This window comes from Hyla sarda, chromosome 4 (genome assembly GCF_029499605.1).
Source record: "Hyla sarda isolate aHylSar1 chromosome 4, aHylSar1.hap1, whole genome shotgun sequence".
NCBI classification, from domain to species: Eukaryota; Metazoa; Chordata; class Amphibia; order Anura; family Hylidae; genus Hyla; species Hyla sarda.
The window spans coordinates 299,364,172-299,386,728 of NC_079192.1; the positions used below are offsets into that span (position 1 = coordinate 299,364,172).

A 22,557-nucleotide genomic window follows, 5' to 3' on the forward strand; every position below is an offset into this window, starting at 1 on the left:
TGGTCAGAGTCTGAAGTGTGATGTGGAGATTCTCTCTGTTTTGGGCCAAGGACGGGGCTTTTATCAACAGGTCGTCCAGATAAGGAAGCACTGACACCCCTTGGGAGCGGAGGATGGCGATCACCACCGCCAGGACCTTGGTAAAGACCCTGGGGGCCTTGGCCAGCACGAAAGGCAGAGCCACAAACTGGAAATTACCTACTGGAACAGCAAACCACAGAAAACGTTCGTGTGAAAAATAGGGATGTGCAGGTATGCATCCCGGATGTCCACCAACATCAGGAATTCGCCCTGATCCATGGATGCAACAACTGAACGGAGAGATTCCATCCGGAAGTGCCGAAGGCGTAGATGTTGATTGAGGAGCTTCAGATCGAGAATCGAATGAACCGTTCCCACTTTTTGGGAACAACGAACAGATTCGAAGCCCAAAAAACGTTCCTGGACCGGAACGATGACTCCCTGCGCCAGAAGGGTGTGAAGTGCCGACTGAAAGGCTGCAGCCATGTCCGGCGAACGAGGAGGCCGGAAAAAACGATCCCGGGGAAAAGAAAAACTCGATTTGGTAACCGTCGGAAACGACGTCCCGAACCCAGGAATCCTGGAATCCAGGAATTCCGAAAAGACAGCCACCCGTAAAGGGCATCTCAGTGAGAGATTTCTTGGACGCCGCGTCGGTATTCCAATCTTTCAGCCACATAGAGCGGCATATGGCTACTAAGTTGCCCGTAGCAAAGGCCGCACAGCGTGCAGATTCTAAGGAAGCCAAACATAAATACTCGCCAGCATTGGAGATCTGGAGTGCAATGTCAGCCAGATCGACAGGAGGAGCCCCGGATAACACACCTTGGTGGAGTTGAGAGGCCGACAGGGCTTTGGTTACCCAAGTCACGGCAAAAGCCGAAAGTAAAGAGGAGCCAACCGCCTCATAGGCGTACTTCGCCAAATTTTCAATCCGCTTGTCTGCGGGGTACTTGAAAGGAGCAACATCCGCCAAAAGGAAGAGTGGTGGACTTGGATAAGCGGGAGACTGGAGGGTCCACTACAGGCGGGGCGGTCCATTTGGATACTAGGTCCTGAGAAAATGGAAACTTGGCCTTCAACCATTTTGACCCTTGGAAGCGCTTCTCCGGCTTCTTCAGGGCAGTCTCCAGCAAGTCATCAAACTCCTTATGAGAATTGAAAACCTTGGGAGAGCGGTGAAAGGAAACTTCTGGAGCAGGATCCGATGTTCCAGGGTCCTGTAGGTGAAAGGTGTCCCTGACAGCTGACAACAATCTGTCCACCATGTCAGACATGGACGACAGCAATTCAGATTCCGATTGCGGATCCGAGTCTGAGTCCACCAGTTCCCCAGGAGACCAGGAACGAGCAGTGGAGGCTCCGGATCTTGGTGACGCGGATCTGGCTTGGTGGGCCGGAGATCGGAAACGGCCCATAGGGGAGCGAGCACGCGATCAAAGACACTGCCTAGAGGATGGGGACCTGGAGCGAGATCGGCAAGGAGACCAACGCTCAGGAGAGGAATCAGAATAAGTGAACCTGGGACACCTGTGAGAGCTTCGGCGGCCCGAGGACGCCGAACTCGCCTCCCGGGAAGGAGGATGCAAGGAAGAATGCTTTAAGGCAGTAGTCACCTGCCTGGAGACCTGTGCCAGATCAGAGAAGACACCCAAACCAGAGGAGGGTCAGAGACCACGCGCTCCAAGGAGCTATCCTGGGCGGGGGGATTGGGACGTGAGGCAGAGCAGGCAGGACACGTGAGCGCAGCCGAACCACCTGGCAATTTAACGTTACATCCCGAGCAAGCATAGTAAGTGACCAAAGCGAAGACTGCCAGTCTGCTAGAGGGTTCAGAGCTGGGTACAGACATTGCAAATCAGATAAGTCAGCTATCCCAGAGAAAAAAGGAACAAGCTCACCCAGGTTCCTGTGTCCTGAAGACGCAGTAGTCTTGTAAAGAAGATTGCAGCAACAGGAACAACTTGCAGCAACAGGAGCAGCTTGCAGTAGCAGGAACTTGCAACCACAGGAGCAGCTTGCAGCACAGCAGCAGCAACAGAAGGCACAGTAGTAGCAAACTGCAGTACCAGGAGCAGCTTGCAGTAACTGCCTAGCCTGAGGGAACCCTGCTGTGAAGTGACTTGCCAGCAGCACTAAACTCTCTCAGTTGTGGTGCACGTGACCTCTGCCACCTTCCAGGGCCTCCTATAGGCTAAAGGATGCGGGGGGAGGTAACTAGTGACCCCTGCAGCAGGGGATTGGAAGTGGCCGTAATGTGTGCAAAGCTAACCGTAGACGGGGACTAGGCCGAAGCCGCAGCCTAAATTTATGTACGCCCGCGAACTCCCGGCACACGTGTGTCAGGAAGTCCATCCCTGCCGAGCCGAGGGGAGCCTGGCAGCAACACTACCATGGAAGAAAGAAGGTCCGCTGTCAGCAGAGAGCGGACGCCAGGTGGGTAATGGAGAGGGGAGCAGGGCATAGAAAGAGCAAAATGTGCCAGATCCTTCTTTTTTCCATAATGCCCAGCTCCAAGACCCAGGCTGTCCCAGTAAGATGTGGCCAGGAGCAGCATGCAGCTGTGAAAATCTATAAAAAGGTCAGGGGGAAAAAAAAGGGGGGGACAATACTTACCTGATAGGTGATGTCCCATATACTCACCCCTGAAGTCTTCGACCAGCCAGGTGCCAGCTGCATCATACCAGGCTTCAACAAGCGGGGCGAGCAGGGAAATAGGAGACCCGGTCCCAAGGTGCATCCTTAGAGTGCTGGTCGGTGGCGGGGAAGGGTTAACACACCATACTCTATGGAACGTGCACTTCCTGCGCAAGGGGGGGGGGGGGGGGGGGGAAATCAGGCAGCGCCATGCTCCTGACACCCCAGCCTAGAAAAACAACAAAGGAGAGAAAAAAATCTATACTCTAAAAAGCTAAAAAATAATAAAAGAAGTCCAGGTCTGGAGAGCTACAGACCTGCGTCTGCCTCCTAGGACACTAAGCTAAAAACTGATAAGCTCAGAGTATGTGGGTGGGGTATATCCTGCCGGGAGGAGCCGACCTCTTTTTTTTAAGTATTGCCTAGTGTCAGCAAGATATACCCACGGTTCCTGTATACCCCAATGGAGCCGAATGAGAAAGAAGCAATTTACAAATCTCTTTAGCTTTCTGGCACCAGTTGTTTTACATTTTTTTGCCCAATGGAGTACCCCTTTAAAAAAATAAAAATAAAAAAATTCTCCGCTCCTTTACAAAATCACTAAAAAATCCTAACAGCTCCATCAAGAGAAAGCTATAGTGATAACACTATATTAGTAAGTAATATATCTTCATAGTCTAATTAAAGTAACATTTTCTGAAGCCAGGATACCCCTTTAATACATTTAATAAGCCAACACAGCTTTTATTTTCTTCTTTAATGGGTGTTTACTTTGATTAGCGCCAAACATCCCACAGAGTTACAGGAAACAGCTCCACATTCCTGACGAACGCAGCAGCAGAAAATCATTCCCTTGGATTTACAAGATATGTAGTGCAGATCAAGTTCTTTCTTCATGTAAACATTTGATGTCAGCAAGATACTGAGAGGATACAGAAATCAAACTATGAGGAGAGATTTATGACCTGACACTTCTTGCATGGAGCAGCAATTCCAATCCACAGGATTGAGCCACTGACTGTGCAACATATCAGGAGACATAAAAAAAATGTATCACCAAGCAGCTCTAGAGCAAGTTTTTTTTTTTTTTTTTTAGAGGTTGCATATAATCTAAAAAAAAAAAATAAAATTACAAAAAATAATAAATCTATGCAGCCACTTCTCTTCCCAAAAATAATATACTTAATGCACACTCCAGTCAAGTCAGACAGTTATATTAAAAAAATAAATCAAACGAATCAGATCTTCCCCAAAAGAAAAAAAAAAAAAAAGAAAAAAAAAGTACGGACTTTAAAAAGTGATTGTTCCTCTCCCACCCACCTTCCGATGGCATTTATTTCCATAAATGTAAAGTATGAAAATACCACTTAAATTATCTCTGTAATACCCACATAAGAAAACGTTCATACAATCTGTATTTCACGGAGGGGGGAAAAGTTCACATTTTGGCATTGGGTATTTTGCCAGAGCGTTCAGTTAATAGAAACGCTTGTTTCTTTCTTGACGTTTCTGAAACACAACGGCTCCCACCACAGCACAGACAATAATTCCTAAGAGAGCAGCGAGAAGCAGCAGAAACACCTTCCAACCGGTCAGCGGGCCACTGCGGAAGTTGCCAGTTGGATCATCCACATTATCTGAAAGTCAAAAAAAAAAAAAAAAAAAAAAAAAAAATTTTTTTATTCTGTATAAATACTTCAGGACGTTATCAACAGGAACATAATGTATATTCTAGCCACAGGTTATGTCAGTGTTTCCCCAACCAGGGTGCCTCCAGCTGTTGCAAAAACTAAAACTCAGCATGCTGGGAGTTGTAGTTTTGCAACAGCTGGAGACACCTAGGTTGGGGAAACACTGGGTTATGTGATAAATGTATGATCACTGGAGGTCTAACTGCTGGGACCCTATCCATCAGTTCCATAGCAGTGAATGGAGCAGCAGTCTTGTGGGTGCACTACTGTGACCTCTGACCTCCATTCTCTTGATGGACCTCCAGCGAGCATACATTTATCAACTTATTTTAAGCTGTAACATTTGCAATGGTCGAATCAACTTCAACCATTAGAGAGACAGATTTTAATGTCTCAACCAAAAAGAGGATAAAAAATAAAAATAAAAGGAGTACTCCGGTGGAAAACTTATTTTTTTATTTTTTTTGTAATGAACTGGTGCCAGAAATTTAAACAGATTTGTAAATTACTTCTGTTAAAAAAACCTTTACTCTTCCTGTACTTTTTTTGCAGCTGTATGCTACAGAGGAAATTCTGTTCTTTTTCTACATTTCTTTTTTGTCTTGTCCACAGTGCTCTCTGCCGACACCTGATGTTCGTATCAGGAACTGTCCAAAGCAGGAGAAAATCCCCATAGCAAACTTGTGCTGCTCTGGACAGTTCCTGATACGAACATCAGGTGTCGGCAGAGAGCACTGTGGACAAGACAAAAAAAGAAATTTAAAAAAAAAAGAACAGAATTTCCTCTGTAGCATGCAGTTGCTAAAAAGTACAGGAAGGGTAAAGATTTTTTAATAGAAGTAGTTTACAAATCTGTAACTTTCTGGCACCAGTTCATTAAAAAAAAGAAAAGTTTTCCACTGGAGTACCCCTTTAAGGACGCATGGTTTTTCCTTTTTTTTTTTTGCATTTTCCTTTTTCCTCATCACCTTCTAAAAATCATAACACTTTCAATTTGGCACCTAAAATTCCATGTTATGGCTTATTTTTTTCACCACCAATTCTACTTAGCAGTGACAGTCATTTTACCAAAAATTCCACGGCGAAACAGGAAAAGAAAAAAAATTATTACATGTGCAACAAAATTTAAGAAAAAAATGCAATTTTGCAAACTTTGGAGACTTCCGTTACTACGCAGTCCATTTTTCGGTAAAAATGACACTATTCTGCAGGTCCATACAATTCAAATGATACCCTACTTATATTAGGTTTGATTTTGTATAATGCTGACGATAGAAGCAACAGAAGACACGGCAACTCACCGGGTAGATGTCTGTGAAGCTGTGATTTATTCAAGCTGCAGAGCAATATCACATACGATGAGGACTCGCTATCACGGGGGTAGGGGAGAGTGGAACAGGTTCGGGGACAATGCAACGTTAAACGGACATTGCATTGTCCCCGCACCTGTTTCACCCCCCTACCCCCGTGATAGCGAGTCCTCATTGTATGTGATATTGCTCTGCAGCTTGAATAAATCACAGCTTCACAGATGTCTACCCGGTGAGTTGCCGTGTCTTCTGTTGCTTCTATCGTCAGCATTATTCTATCTGCTTACTACAGACACTGAGCACCACGTTGACCTGTGTTTAGGACCGCTATCTATATAGAACTACATGCGGATGATCAGTGTTATTTCTCCTGCCTAGATGTCATGCATGAAGAAGTCAATCACCGATCGGACGCAGGTAACGGACCCTCCGCTCGTGTCCTAGCTGATGTGGACATCACGATTTCACAGCAATGGTCCAGATCAGCAAGACTGAGCTGCTGGGATGCAATTTTTTCAAAGTTGATCGTCGCGTCTAAAGGGTTAATAGCGCGCAACAACGATCGGTGCCGCACGCTATTAGCCCAGGGTCCCGGCTTTCATTAGCCGGCATGTTCGACCCGTGTGCCCCCCATTATAGACCAGGATCGGGCACAGGGCGTACAGGTACACCCTGCGTCCTTAAGAGGTTAAAAATGCAAGTTGGATGGAGCTATAGATGGATATTCTGTTAAAACACACACATTGCCAAGTAGGTGTAAATAACCGATAATTCACACACCTTTTGGAGACTTCAGCAGGCTTACACTGGGCTCTATCTTTGTCCAGTCGATATTTTCATCATCTGGCGAGTGCTCGACCATGAGCTGGTACAACTTCATGGAAATAATGTCATGATTATCTGTAAGAAATAAAAGTAAATTTAACCCCTCAATGGCAGGTCAACTTTCATTTTCAGCTTTTTGCCTTCTAATAGCAATAACTCTTATTTGTCTATCTACAGGGCCACGTGAGGATACTAGTGCTGGTTTTATGCAGGACCTGTTGTACTTTGTATTGAAATCACCTTTTTCTACTAAATCTATGGCGGTGGGGGACACAACATTAAACACAGTTATACAGGTTGTGCACTCACTACTTTACATTGTTGCAGAGGGTCATTTCTTAAGTGTTGTACATGTACTCACATGAGGTAGCACATTAGGTAACATGAGGTAACATCTAGCACATTCTTTCCAAAAGATAGGGGATAAGAGGTCTGATCGCGGGGATCCCATCGCTGGTACCCCCCCGCGATCTCCGAGAAGGCGTGGCGTGACATCATGAGGAGGCGTGGCGTGACATCTCCGGCCACGGAAACCCAGCATTCTAAACAGAGACTGCGAGAGGTACCAGGAGCAGGACCCCCGCGATCAGACATCTTATCCCCTATCCTTTGGCTAGGGGATAAGATGTCTGTGAGCGGAGTACCCCTTTAAAGGGGTATTCTGGTCTCAAACATATTTTATATGTTTTCCCATAATCAGCAAGAGACTGCATAGGGGTTTTCTCCTAGCATTTTCCCGACCCTCTGGCAGGGGTTTACACTGGTGTGGTGCTGTGAGCTGCCATTGTTGCTGGTGAGCCTTGTCTGTGAGATGGGGTGATGTGGCCCAGAGCTGGAGGCTTAGCTGGGCAGCAGTGGGGCTGCCTAGCCACTGGGTCATTCCCCCTGTGGGCCTGGTGTCACAGTGATGGTGGATGCTGCCCAGCACTACCCCAGTGTTAGTTTTGGGACCCACTCTCAACAGTTGGCCTTGCATGCTTTAATCAAAAGGTACATTAACAACCTGTTCGTTTTTGAAATTATGTTGAGAAGCAATAGATCATGGAACAAGTTGTGGATGCATGGCCTTATTCTGCTTTTCTAATACTGAGTTACGTATTTTATATTATGCTGGGGGACACGGTAAATACACTGCTCAAAAAAAATAAAGGGAACACTTAAACAATACAATGTAACTCCAAGTCAATCATGCTTCTGTGAAATCACACTGTCCACTCAGGAAGCAACACTGATTGACAATCAATTTCACATACTGTTGTGCAAATGGAACAGACAACAGGTGGAAATTATAGGCAATTAGCAAGACACCCCCAATAAAGAAGTGGTTCTGCAGGTGGTGACCACAGACCACTTCTCAGTTCCTATGCTTCCTGGCTGATGTTTTGGTCACTTTTCAATGCTGGCGGTGCTTTCACTGTAGTGGTAGCATGAGAGAGTCTACAATCCACACAAGTGGTTCATGTAGTGCAGCTCATCCAGGATGGCACATCAATGCGAACTGTGGCAAGAAGTTTTGCTGTGTCTGTCAGCGTAGTGTCCAGGGCATGGAGGCGCTACCAGGAGACAGGTCAGTACATCAGGAGACGTGGAGGAGGCCGTAGGAGAGCAACAACCCAGCAGCAGAACCGCTACCTCCACCTATGTGCAAGGAGGAGCAGGAGGAACAATGCCAGAGCCCTGCAAAATGACCTCCAGCAGGTCACAAATGTGCATGTGTCCACTCAAATGGTCAGGAAGACTCCATGAGGGTGGTATGAGGGCCCGACATCCACAGGTTGGGGTTGTGCTTACAGCCCAACACAGTTTAGGACGTTTGGCATTTGCCAGAGAACACCAAGATTGGCAAATTCGCCACTGGCGCCCTGTGCTCTTCACATATGAAAGCAGGTTCATACTGAGCACATGTGAGAGTCTGGAGACGCCGTAGAAAACGTTCTGCTGCCTACAACATCCTCCAGCATGACCGGTTTGGCGGTGGGTCAGTAATGGTGTGGGGTGGCATTTCTTTGGGGGCCTTCATGTGTTTGTCAGAGGTAGCCTGACTGCCATTAGGTACCGAGATGAGATCCTCAGACCCCTTGTGAGACCATATGCTGGTGCAGTTGGCCCTGGGTTCCTCCTAATGAAAGAATGCTAAACCTCATGTGGCTGGAGTGTGTCAGCAGTTCCTGCAATAGGAAGGCATTGATGCTATGGACTGGCCTGCCTGTTCCCCAGACCTGAATCTGATTGAGCACATCTGGGACATCATGTCTCGCTCCATCCACCAAAGCCACATTGCACCACAGACTGTCCAGGAGTTGGTAGACGCTTTAGTCCAGGTCTGGGAGGACATCCCTCAGGAGACCATCCACCACCACATCAGGAGCATGCCCAGGCATTGTAAGGAGGTCATACGGGCACGTGGAGGCCACACACACTACTGAGCCTCATTTTGACTTGTTTTAAAGGACATTACATCAAAGTTGGATCAGCCTGCAGTGTGGTTTTCCACTTTGATTTTGAGTGCGACTCCATATCCAGACCTCCATGGGTTGATAAAAATGATCAATGGAAATCAAATTTGTGTGAGTTTGTTGTCAGCACATTCAACTATGGAAAGTTTATATATATATATATATATATATATATATATATATATATATATATATATATATATATATACACACACACATATATATACACACACACATACACACACATACATATATAGTTATATGATTAGTTCATTCATTCAGATCTAGGATGTGTTATCTTTGTGTTCCCTTAATTTTTTGAGCAGTGTAATAAAAAAAAAAAAAAAAACAAGTGATTTTTACTTACCCCAGTCTTCCGTAACTCCTGTTCCAGTGCCATCTGGTCCCCTGTTCGTCAGTACTTGTTTCTGCTTCCAAGACCAGTCATCTCAGCAGGACATGCCGCTCTTAATCAATCACTGACTAGGGAGGGACATAGCAGGCAACTAGATATTGGCTTAGACAACTCTTTATGGAAGCAGAAACAAGTGTTGATGAGCGGGTGACCAAAAATGTTGCAGGGGATCGGAGTAAACACACCCCCAGCATTCAAAAAAATTTAATTAAAAATAATGTAAATAAAATATGATACCCGAATACTCATTTAGGGTTAAGGCCAGCATATGAAATGCAGATATCAGTAAATACCCCCCCCAATGTCGTGTTAACACTCTTTTAAAATAACAAATGAAAATATGATCTAACCTGACAGGTCTCCAGTTGCAGCAGTTGCTCCAAAATAGTATCCTGTTGGCAATCTAACACCCGAAATATCAACACAATTCTTCCACTCATTTTTTCCCTCAATGTCAGTCATTAACTTTAGGAAAATAAGACACATTAGCTCACAGAAATGACACCATCTATCAGAATTTTAGACTTTCCTGATTTATTACTCATCTTTCACGCAAAAAAAAAATAGTACGTAATGTCACATTTTTGGTCATATCCCAGAAAAAAAAAAAAAGGGGTAAAAAGTGACCAAAAAGTCACATATACGCATAAATTGTACTAATTAAACCTGCAGATCATGGTACAAAATATAAGTCTTAATACAGCCACATATATGGAAAAATAAGTTATAGGGGGTAAGAAATAGGACAATTTTAAACATACTTATTTTGTTAAAAAAAAAAAAAAAAGTGTGACTTTGTTTATAAGCAATACATATTTAGTGAAGCATGTAAACTTGCATATCACTTTAATTGTAGTGAGCCACAGAATAAATATAGCATGGTAATTTTACCGTTAAGTGCACTGTGTAAATATTGCTGCTTTCCTTTTAATTTTCTATCACAAATATTTTTTTGGGTTACAGCAAACATTTTAAGGTAAAAGTGTCATTAGTCACACAAAAAGCAATGCATCTGTGGATGAAAAAATAAGAGAACTATGTCTCTAAGAAGGTGAGGAGGAAAAACGAAAACGCAAAAATAAGAAATGGCTGTGTCCTCAAGGGGTTAAATACAACAACAACAAAAAAAGCATTGTTCTCAGAAAGGATATGAAACCATATATATATATAACCACACAGTTTCATGTAATTGTATGAAGACCTTTCTTACCGTAAGACGTCCACGAGAATATCGAACAGCTAGAAAAGTGTCTTGGTTATTATTGCGGAGATCAGCTGTGCAGCCTGCTAATTCCACTGTTCGCCCATCTTTGCTATGGTCGTACTCCAAGGAGCCATTGTTTACCATAACAGAGATATAGGGAAAAACACGCTGCAAAAAATAAGAGAAAAGGCATTTTAGAGTAATAAGGGAAAAGTGGTATTTTCTATACAATAAAAACTGGTTTCTGACAGTTTGTATCCAAATCAACTAGGCTCCATTAATTGTCAATGGGAGTGCGAGAGATACCTAAGGACAGCACTTGCGTATCTTGGGCACTTCCACTATCTTGGGCAACGCATGGAGCACGTGTAGTCTAGTCTGTCGCTCCATGCAGCTGGGAGAGACAGGGCCCTTTTATGGAGATTGCTGGTGGTCCCAGCATTCAGACTTCCCGTATTTAGACACTTATCCCGTAACCTGTAGACAGAGGATGCATTTTTTTGGGTTGGACAACCCCTTTAACTAGTTAAGGACCCAGGGCGTATGATTTGCGGCGATTCAGGGTCATAAGGGTCTCTGGTGACCCGGAAAATAAGGGAAATCGGGGTTGTCCAAGACACCCACGATCCCCCTGAAAGGATAGGAGTGAGGTGCCACCTATCTCTGCTATTGGTCGTTAAGAAGCATCGACCAATAGCAGATTGGGGTCGGGGGGGGGAGGTTAAGTTTCGGTTCCCCCGTTGTGCCCACCCACAGTAGGCTGGGCAGAATGGGGAAACAGTCAGGGACCGGCGGTGATCGGCGGCAGCAGAGGACTGTAATGCGGCTCCCTGGATCCAACAGAAGCCGGCGAGTTTCCTAGCAACATCTGGAGGGCTAGAGTTTGTAGACCACTATACAGTGGTCTCTAAACTGTGGCCCTGTAGATCTTGCAAAACTACAACTCCTAGCATGCCCACACAGCAGTTTGTTGTCTGGGCATGCTGGGATTTGTAGTTTTGCAACATCTGGAGGGCCATAGTTTGGAGATCACTGTGCAGTGGTCTCTAAACTGTAGCCCTCCAGATGTTGCAAAACTGCAAATCCCAGCATGCCCTTTGGCGATCAGTACATGCTGGGAGTTGTAGTTTTGCAACAGCTGGAGGCACACTGGTTGGAGAATGCGGAGTTGGGTAACAAAACCTAACTGAAGGTTTTCCAACCATTGTGCCTCCAGCTGGTGCAAAAGTACAACTCCCAGCATGCACGGTCTGTCAGTACATGCTGGGAGTTGTAGTTTTGAAATAGCTGGAGGTTTGTTAAGGCTCACTGTACCCCTTGTTACGTTCCTTGAGGGGTGTAGTTTCCAAAACCGTATGCCATGTGTTTTTTTTTTTTTTTTTTGCTGTTCTGGCACCACAGGGCTTCTTAAATGTGACATGCCCCCCAAAAACAATTTCAGAAAAACTCACTCTCGCTCCTTCCCTTCTGAGGCCTCTAGTGCACCCACAGAGCACATGACAAACACATGAGGTATTTCCTTACTCAAGAGAAATTGGGTTACAAATTTTTGGGAAGATTTCTCTCCTTTTACCCCTTGTAAAAATTAAAAAACTGGGTCTACAAGAACATGCGAGTGTAAAAAATGAAGATTTTAAATTTTCTCCTTCACTTTGCTGCTATTCCTGAGAAACACCCAAAGGATTAACAAACCTTTTGAATGCCATTTTGAATACTTTGAGGGGTGCAGTTTATATAATGGGGTCATTTATGGGGTATTTCTAATAAGCCGGCGATTCAAATCCACTTTGAAACTGAACTGGTCCCTGTACATTTTCGATTTAGAAAATTTTGTGAAAATTGGAAAATTGCTGCTGAACTTTGAAGCCCTCTGATGTCTTCCAAAAGTTGAAACATGTCAACTTTATGATGTTAACATAAAGTAGACATATTGTATATGTGAATCAATATGTAATTAGGAATGTCAATATTCCTTATAAGCAGAGAGCTTCAAAGTAAAAAAAAATGCTAAATTAAAAAATTTTTCTCATCAAATTTTGGCATTTTTCACCAAGAAATGATGCAAGTATCGACAAAATTTTACCACTAACATAAAGTAGAATATGTCACGAAAAAATCTCGGAATCAGAATTAAAAGTAAAAGCATTCCAGAGTTATTAATGCTCTAAGTGACAGTGGTCAGATGTGCAAAAAATCCAGTGAAAATTGGCTGGGTCCTTAACGGGTTAATAGTGTTCCCTCACCCATGCTTGAACATTAAAACAGTACAGTATAGCCCCCTAAGCTTTGTGTTAATACAGAAATGTATTGGGAAAGGGGCATTTTTATTTTTTCACTTTTTACCTGTTATTCTATGCTGCAGTACAGTATAACTGTCAGTACTACACTGACATGCAGCCTGTGCGATCCAGCCTATGGCTGGAACTCACATGCTGCCGTACTAGGCAGACAGGAGGCTATTAGCTGGCCTACTGCTGCCATGGCAACCAACAGGATCCTGCAATCGCATCGCGGGAGCCCCATTGGTGAACAGGGGAGCCCCCTCCCCTATCAATCGCCCTTATCAGGGCTGATCTTGGCATCTATAGGGTAATGCTGCTGAGACCGGCGTGATCCCAGCAGCGGCAGGACCCTGGTTATGATTGACAGCTGGATCGCCAGCACATCTCCTGCAGAGCATCCCGCTGTGCAGACGATCGATCGGATGTATTTATACGTACTGTTACTGGAACATGTCAGCAACTTGGCCATATGCATACGCCCTAGGGCGGGAAGGGGTTAAAAAAAAAATCACTGGAATATTTGTTTGACGCTTATGTGTGCCTTATCTTTTGGCTGAGAATAGAGAAGTGGGGCTCCTTTTAATTAAGATTAACTTTCCCTTTCTATACCAATAAACCAAGCTAAGGGTACATTCATACTATGGAATTTCCACAGCGTTCAGCTAAGAATCAATGAATCAAGCAAATTGGTTTTCTGTTGACCTATTCACACTGCAGAACATGTTCCTTCTTTCAGCGGAATTCTGTGGACGGTTTTTCTGTCAATTGTGATGGTGCAGGTCTGAGCAGTCCTAGTGCCTGCTGCAGACAAGATTCCATAGTATGAACGCAGCCTAAGGGTATTTGGTTTACTCTACTACTCACCTCTGTCGTTTCATCATTAGGATACGTGTCTATGAAGACTGCCAAGCCATGAAACTTGTCATGATTTCCAAACACCGGCCCTTAAAATGTATTACAAACGTTTAGTGTTAAGTTATTAGGATACAGTGCACAGACTAAAAAACAAAAAAACTGCCAAATCCCACAAAATAGTCACCTGGCTGTAGGCGATCCTTTGCATACCACAGAGCAATGCCATCTCCATGAAGGTTTTTTTTCCCAGACCCATGGATCCGGAAATGCACATGCATCTCCCAGTCCTTCAAGAAACATCCCTGAAAAAGAAAAGATTATTCATACTACCAGCTAAGAAAATAGAACAAAGCCACATTCAGCAATAAAAAAATAAAAAAAATTACCATACTGTTCCAGATAGAACCCTCTTTACTCCGCTCATCTGGTGTCAATCGTACATACTGACTTGTTAGCATTGTGCTGCCTGAGAAATCCCATAGAGGCATTGAGCCAGAACCCACCCCTGCAAAACAATTACATTTTAATAGAAACTGCACTGAACAATGACAAAATATTCATGAGGCAAATAATCTGGTTAAACCTGTCTAAAACACCTGTCGTACATAGCTTATGTAATGCGAGGAATTTTTTGCCATTATAGTAAAAATGCTATTAATCTCTGAGATGGGTCCCACTTCTGGGAATTCCAACAGAAATAAATAGAGTGCTGTGTATAGGCGAGACCCCTGTTCTTGAGATAGGTATGGTCCCCAGACCGGACCACCGTCTAACATTTTTTAAAATTTTTTTATATCAACTGGCTCCAGAAAGTTAAACAGATTTGTAAAACAGATGACTGCTATTAAAAAAAATCTTAATCCTTTCAATAATTATCAGCTGCTGAAGTTGAGTTGTTGATTTCTGTCTGGCAACAGTGCTCTCTGCTGACATCTCTGCTTGTCTTGGGAACTGCACAGAATAGAATAGGTTTGCTATGGTGATTTGCTTCTAAACTGGGCGGTTCCCGAGACACGTGTCATCAGAGAGCACTTAGAAAAGGACAACTCAACTTCAGAAGCTCGTAAGTACTGAAAGGATTAAGATTTTTTAATAGAAGTAATTTACAAATCTGTTTAACTTTCTGGAGTATATATTTTATATATATGTAAGTTTTTTCCTGGATAACCCCTTTAATGCCATATCCGGGGATGCTGGGAGTTGTAGTTTTGCATTAGCTAGACTGCAACAGCACACTGGTTAGGAAACACTGTTCTACAGTGAAAATAACCTGAAGGGTACGTTCCCACACGGCGTATTTTGCTGCGTATTTGGTGCTGCGTATTTTCCTACCCATTGATTTCAACAGAGAAAATAAAATACGCAGCAGCAAATACGCCGTGTGGGAATGTACCCTTAAAGACACTTCGGGAGTGGGAGTTTTACAACATTTGAGATCTTATATGGAAAGCAGCCTCAATGATTAATAATAATAATAAAAAATAATTATAATATATATTTATAATTATTATTTGTACCCTCAAAATTGTAAAAAAAACTAAGGAATTAGTTGCCACTATACAAATATAAATTTTTACCAAACACAATATAAAAACCTTAATTATTATAATAATAATTAACTAATTAAACTATTTATTATTATTATTATTATTATAGGCTGCCTTCCATATAAGAACTCAAATGTTGTAAAACTCCCACTTCCGAAGTGACTTTAAAGGGTTATTTTCACTGTAGAACAGTGTTTCCTAACCAGTGTGCTTCAAGTTTTTTTTTTTTTTTTTTAACAATTTTGAGGGTACAAATAAAGACAGGTATCAGACATTACACACTAAATATTCAAGGAGCGCATAGAGGTACTTCGCTTTAGACATAAGGGTCTAGGGTGGAGAGGGAATAGGTTTAGTAATTCAGAGAAATCACGAAAAACATTTTCCATTCTAATCTTTATTAAATGTTCCCAAACATGGTTAGAAGAGATGAGCGAATTTACAGTAAATTCGATTCGTCACGAACTTCTCGGCTCGGCAGTTGATGACTTATCCTGCATAAATTAGTTCAGCTTTCCGGTGCTCCGGTGGGCTGGAAAAGGTGGATACAGTCCTAGGAAAGAGTCTCCTAGGACTGTATCCACCTTTTCCAGCCCACGGGGGCACCTGAAAGCTGAACTAAATTATGCAGGAAAAGTCAGCAACCGCCGAGCCGAGAAGTTCGTGACGAATCGAATTTACTATAAATTCGCTCATCTCTAGTTTTGATACGCACGCGGCAATACCAAATATGTGTATTAATTATTTTTTTTACGCTTTTTTGGGGGGTAAAATGGGAAAAACGGATGTTTTACTTTTTTATTGGGGGAGGGTATTTTTCAAATTTTTGTACTTTTCTATTTTACATTTTTTTTACTTTTTTTATGTCCCCATAGGGACATATTCATTGCAATCAGTTGATTGCTAATACTGTGCAGTGCTATGTATAGGACATAGCACTGATTAGTATTATCGGTGATCTTCTGCTCTGGTCTGCTCGATCTCAGACCAGAGCAGAAGACCCCGGGAGACGGCCGGAGCCAGGTGAGGGGACCTCCGGCCGCCATGCTGGATCATCCGTGCAAAGTACCGCACTGCCGCAGATGCCGTGATCTGTGTTGATCACGGCATCGGAAGGGTTAATGGAGGACATCCGCGCGATCGCGGACATCCGCCACTACCGCCGGGTCCCTGGCTGCTGATAGCAGCCGGGACCTGCCGGGCATGACGCGAGCACCGCTCCGGTGCTCGCGATCATGTCGGCGCGTGAATGTATGTCATGGTGCGTTAAGTACCACGTCACCATGACGTACATTTACGTCCATTGTCGTTAAGGGGTTAAACTTATACTAACCAGGTTTGTGAACATTTAATAAAGATTAGAATGAAAATTTTTTGGGGGGATTTCACACTAAATATTCAAGCATCTAAATGTGCAAAAACCCCAAAATACTGTAGTTTTTACATTACCTACTAAAGCATACACACAACAGAATGTACGGTGCCCATATACAAGAGAGCAAACTACCGTGTGTATGGGGGCATTTGGGTATAAGAAGGATTGGGCATGTTTAATTACAAAGCATCACTGTCATCTAGCTAAAAACTTTTGACCAGACATGTCAAAAGTTTAGATCACACCAGGTCTCAGATGCGCTGTGAGGAGTTATATCCCAGTGAAGTGAGTGGCAGCACGGTTAAATGCCAGGCCAGCCACTCCATGCGACTCATGTATTCTATTACAGTCTATGAGGGAGATTTATCAAAACCTGTGGAAAGGCAAAGTTGCCCATAGCAACCAATCAGATCGCTTCTTTCATTTTCCAGAGGCCTTGTTAAGAATGTGAGAAGTGATCTGATTGGTTGCTATGGGCAACTAGGCAACTTTGCCTTTCCACAAGTTTTGATAAATCTCCCCCTATGTGAACGAGTCAGGTTTGAGTAACAGCCGGGGGAAGTCAAGCGTGCGGTGCTGCACACTTCACCCGGCTGTAACTTACAATCACAGCTGGTCTCAAGAGTGAGACCAGGCGCCATCTAGACCAGTGGTCCCCAAACTGCGGCCCTCCAGATGTTGCAAGACTACAACTCCCAGCATGCCTGGACAGCCAACGGCTGTCCAGGCATGCTGGGAATTGTAGTTTTGCAACATCTGGAGGGCCACAGTTTGAGGACCACTAATCTAGACTTTTGACATGTCTGGGCAACATGTCAAAAGTTATTCCAAAATTAAGAGTAATAGGGGTTGGGGGGGTCCAGTAGTTGGACCCCCCGTGATCTGAGATATCCGGAGGTTTCCTTTAAATTATAACATTAAATATTTATTTAAGTCAGGGATGGCCGATTCCAGAACAATACTGACTGAAGTGCCAAAACACATTGGCCCTGAGTTACTAAGAGTGCAGTGTAGGATTCTTTCCCTACAATTTATTTCCCACAGTATTTACTAAGAGTGCAGTGTAGGTTTCTTTCCCTACAATTTATTTTCCACAGTATTTACTAAGGTTTCCCTACATTTTCCACTTTCCCTACATTTTGCTTTTTTTGTTACACATGCTCTGATCTGTCTGGTTTTCCTCAGCTGAAATCCACCATATTTTCTGTGTAAACCTTAGTAAATATGTTGTTTTTCGTGAAAGCACGCCCTCTTTTCCCGATGGCCATGCCCCTTTCTCGGGTTCTCTTAGTAAAATGGTTAGTCAGGGTTTTTTTTCAATTCTGGCGCAGGCAAAATTTCTGGGGCACAACCTGACAAAACATGTCGGGTTTGCAATAGTAAATAAGGGCCATTGTGAAAGAGAGACCATTGTCCTTAATTGGTACCTGTACTTTGAAACTTACCATGGTTAGTTACAATCACAGCTGGTCTCACCAGGAGCAATCTTAACTTTTGACATGTCTGGGCAACATGTCAAAAGTTATTCCAAATGACAGTAATAGAAGCACTGGGGGGGGGGGGGGGGGGGGTCCAGCCGTCGGACCCTTCGTGATCTGACACATATCCAGTAGGTCTCCTTTAAAGGCGTACTCCGCCCCTAGACAGCTGTCATGCCCCCTCCCATAGACTTGCATTGAGGGGCTGTGTGACATCACACTGGAGCGGAGTTGTGACGTCACGATCTTCCGTGGTCGAGATGGACTCAGCCTAAGGACCTCCAGCGGTTCCGGAAGCCTCTAAAGGTGGGTGCCGCATGGTAGATCCCGGGGGTCCCCAGCAGCGGGACCTGACATCTTATCCCCTATCCTTTGGATAGGGGATAAGATGTCTAGGGGTGGAGTACCCCTTTAAATTGTGCCCAAGGAGTGGAACAGAAGGACATCATTAATCAGGAGACAAGTGGGAGCCGCTGAGCCTGTACCCGGGCCTGCCAAAACTGAACGAAGAGACACAGGCCAGGTGTGTGACAGGTTAATGAAATGGAAAAGGGGGAATCCAGGAGATGAAATGGCATAGGGGGTGATAAAGGGTGTGGCCTGAAATGGCACAGGGTGTGATGAAATGGCACAGGGTGTGATGAAATGGCACAGGGTGTGATGAAATGGCACAGGAGGTGATGAAATGGCACAGGAGGTGATGAAATGGCACAGGAGGTGATAAAATGGTATAAGCGGTAGCGGTAACATTTGTAATGCTGATACTGGATACTACTATAGCCTCATGTGTCATAGGATGCACAAATTGATATGTGCAATTGGCGATATGGCAAGGGGTGTGCTGCCAAACTACGCATGCCTAAAGAGGGTGTCACCAAAATGAAACGTTTGGAAAGCTCGGCTTTAAATACCGCTCCCTGTAGTGCACCATTTTTTTTTCTGCATTAACTTCCATTGATTTTAGCAGCCATAAAGCCCTCACAACTTTCTGCAAAGAATACAGTAAGGGTGTGTGCCTCCAATATAGCCCTCCCCCAGGAAAGAAAACACTACATCATTTGACAAAAGTCTCAACATTAATCTATAATATAATAATCTATGCGAACCTCCAGATGTTTCAAAACTACAACTCCCGGCATGCCCAGACCGCCATCTATACCAGTGGTCTTCAACCTGAAGACCTCCAGATGTTTCAAAACTACAACTCCCAGCATGCCCGGACAGCCATCGGCTGTCCGGGCATGCTGGGAGTTGTAGTTTTGAAACATCTGGAGGTCCACAGGTTGAAGACCACTGATCTATACTATAGACTTACATCAGAGATTAAAGATGGCTGCTGGGTGATCAGCTGCTCCTGACCCCCCAGAAAGCAGCGGGGGAAGCCATGACCAGCCGGGTATTCTGGCCAGCTATATTTTGACGTGGCGACCATTCAGATGCCTGACCATGTAATTGGTTGGGGTCTACATGCAGGAGCTGTCACTTTAATAAAGGAAGTGTTGCCATGGAAACAAGCTTTTCTCAGAAGAGACCTAAACCTCCAACAGGTCACATGTCAGAGACTTATTCCAGTTAATATGACAAAGCAGTATACAGTCCCACAACAGTGCTGCTCAGCCTGTCCTGGGACCTTAGTCAGTGACTAATAGTCCTCACAAAACACACGTCTGCTATTAGTGACCATACACCATTTACCCCAGTGCCCAGCTGCTGCCCCTTACCCTGGTACGGCTTGATAAGGGAGTGCTCCCGCTTCATGTGTTCACTGTTGCCATCTGTGAGATCGGCGGCGGCCCTATGGGACAGGAACCCCAGGAGCAGAGCCTGGAGGAGCAGGAGAACAGGGCTGCACACCACCGCCATCATTACCAACTCTGGCACCGCAGAACTTCCTGCTTCCTTCTACGTCACTTCCGGGATTTACCTTGCCCACACTAGGAGCTTTCTAAATGTGTCAGAAAACTATATGTCATAACACCGAGACTGTGACTAGAGCTCGGTCATGGTTACACTTGGGATAAGAGGGCAGCTGAGCCCACGGCGGCCAAGTGTCACCTAGCCCCGCACTGCTAACGACAACCTGCCCGTAATAAAGATGGCTAACAGAGTAACTGAGCACAATGCAAACCATTAACCCCATCTTCCTGCAAGGGAGCGATTGTGTTTTGTTTTACGTCTCCGAGGATAGAGCCATGTTTTCGGAGATAATTTGTATAGCCGTTTAAAGTATTTGGGCTCCATAAATATGGCGCCATCTGTAAGTAATTCTAGGGATAGTTTTCAGAATAATCACTTTGTTCTCTAGTGACGTGGACGCTCCTGCGGACCAATCATTGATGACTGGCTTTTTTTTTGTTGCGAACCAATCAGCAAAGCGCAAGTAATCACTTTTAACCAATTAGGGTCGTCGCTTTCTCTCCAGAGCTGCTGCCATTGCTTCGCTTGGGTTACGTTACTTTTAGCAAAGTTCACGTTACACATTAGGTTGTTGATGAAAACAAATAATTTTACTATATGTTTAATTTTATATAATATATAATAATAATTATTATTATGATATAGCAATATTCTGGGACATACTAAACTGTATATTGGGATAATTGGCTGCAATGCTCCGCACTATCACTAGATGGCAGTACACTTTTTACACACAGGTAATGATTTTAATCAAATAGTGTTGTTCTTTTCTGTAGCGCCTGATACTAAGTGCAAAAAGAAGTTGCAAAGGTTTTTTTTTTTTTTTTTTTAAATAATTGTTTATTTAAGAGAGAATTTTTTTCCCAATTAATCGATATACAGAAAGCAATAATAACTGCAATCAATGAAATGAGTAAAAACAAGAAAGAAAAAGACAGAATCACATTCCATATAATAATATGCATGACAGTATACAATAGAGGAGGTATATTTCTCAATGAGGGTGTCATTGAAAGGCAATATGTAGTTTACTGGTGCTTTTTTGATTGTCCGTATCTAGATTGAAGTTGCAAAGGCTTATTCACTTGCTGATATATATACACACAGGTATATATGTATATATATATATATATATATATATATATATATATATATATGGTAATCCGTTCCAAATGAACCATCGTTTGTTGAAACCATCGCATGTTGAGGGATCCGTGTAATGTAAATTATAGGACAGTGGTCTACAACCTGCGGACCTCCAGATGTTGCAAAACTACAACACCCAGCATGCCCGGACAGCCGTTGGCTGTCCGGGCATGCTGGGTGTTGTAGTTTTGCAAGAACTGGAGGTCCACAGATTGTAGACCACTGTTAGAGGAAGTTGTACTCACGTGTCCCCGCCGCTCCGGACCGTCACCGCTCGTCACCGCTGCCCGGGATGTCGCCGTTCATCGCTGTCGCCGCTTCCCCGACAAGGCATCTGCTTCCCTGGCATCCTCGTTCTCCGTCGCCGCCATCACGTCGCTACGCACGCCGCGCCTATTGGATGACGGGACGGCGTGCGCAGCGACTTGATGACGTCAATGGAGAGCGCCGACGATGCAGGGGATCCTGAAGAGGACGCGCCGGAGCCCCGAGGACAGGTAAGTGATCGTCAGCGGACCACACGGGGCACGGTAAACGGCTATCCGGTGGCAGCTGAAGCAGTCAGCGCTGCCGGATAGCCGTTTATGCGATGGCCCCGACATACAAAAGCATCGTATGTTGATGCTGCCTTCAACATGCGATGACCTCTGAGAGACCATGGTATGTTGAAATGATCGTATGTCGGGGCCATCGTGGGTCGAGGGGTCACTGTGTGTATATATATATATTTATATATTTCTACTATTTTTATAGAATTTACTTTAGATATATATATATATATATATATATATATATATATATATATATATATATATGAAGTAAATTCTATAAAAATAGTAGAAAAAGTATGGGTGGAATATCATGGCTACCCCTCGCTAGTAACATGTTTGACTTGGATGGCTGATCTATATTCCGTGTACTTTTTTGTTGTTGGGATTGAGCATCGCTTCAAGGGATTGCTAGAAACCTCATGCTAAACCGTAATAACTCAGCAGTTAGTGTGCATGAAAATGTGATGAAACATTTTTTTTTTATTACCCACAACACAAACGGTTTTCTTTTCTCCATATATTGCACTGTATTTTCTCATATTTCCATATATAAAATTGGCCATTGAGCAATCACTCCTATTGTGCCCCCCAAATTAATTTGGTAAAAATATATTGTGTGGTATAGTACACTATTCCACCCCTTCTTTACCTACAAAAGGGATCATTGTCATTGATGTATTTTTATATGCTAAACACTTTGGAAAAGTTCTTGTTACTTTTTTCTCCAAGTAGCTTCATTCTGTCAGGTAGATATTTATTGATGTATAGCCATAATATTCCACCAATAGTGCCCATGTAGAAAACTAACTATACACATATTCTTATCAAAAGCAGATGACGTGTGCTC

At 43.8% G+C, this 22,557-nt stretch overlaps 1 protein-coding gene across 1 annotated transcript; it reads right to left on the reverse strand.

Annotated features, from left to right (window-relative positions):
* Positions 1–3,339: 3,339 nt before the first annotated feature.
* LMAN2 (lectin, mannose binding 2) lies at positions 3,340–20,021 on the reverse strand. Its single transcript, XM_056574697.1, has 8 exons — positions 19,818–20,021; positions 14,083–14,201; positions 13,881–13,998; positions 13,706–13,785; positions 10,566–10,727; positions 9,706–9,820; positions 6,440–6,559; positions 3,340–4,295 (listed from the first exon to the last, which is right to left on the reverse strand). Exons 1-8 carry the CDS (start codon positions 19,960–19,962, stop codon positions 4,135–4,137), a joined length of 1,020 nt encoding a protein of 339 aa, XP_056430672.1. The 5' UTR covers positions 19,963–20,021; the 3' UTR covers positions 3,340–4,134.
* Between the last annotated feature and the right edge of the window lie 2,536 nt (positions 20,022–22,557).

Coding starts and splice junctions, on each gene's coding strand:
- LMAN2 (XM_056574697.1), bottom strand. CDS start 19,962: ATGATGGCGGTGGTGTGCAGCCCTGTTCTCCTGCTCCTCCAGGCTCTG. Junction 14,202..19,817: donor CCTTATCAAGCCGTACCAGG/GTAAGGGGCAGC, acceptor ATTGTTTTGCAG/GGGTGGGTTCTGGCTCAATG. Junction 13,999..14,082: donor GTTCTATCTGGAACAGTATG/GTAATTTTTTTT, acceptor TTTCTTTTTCAG/GGATGTTTCTTGAAGGACTG.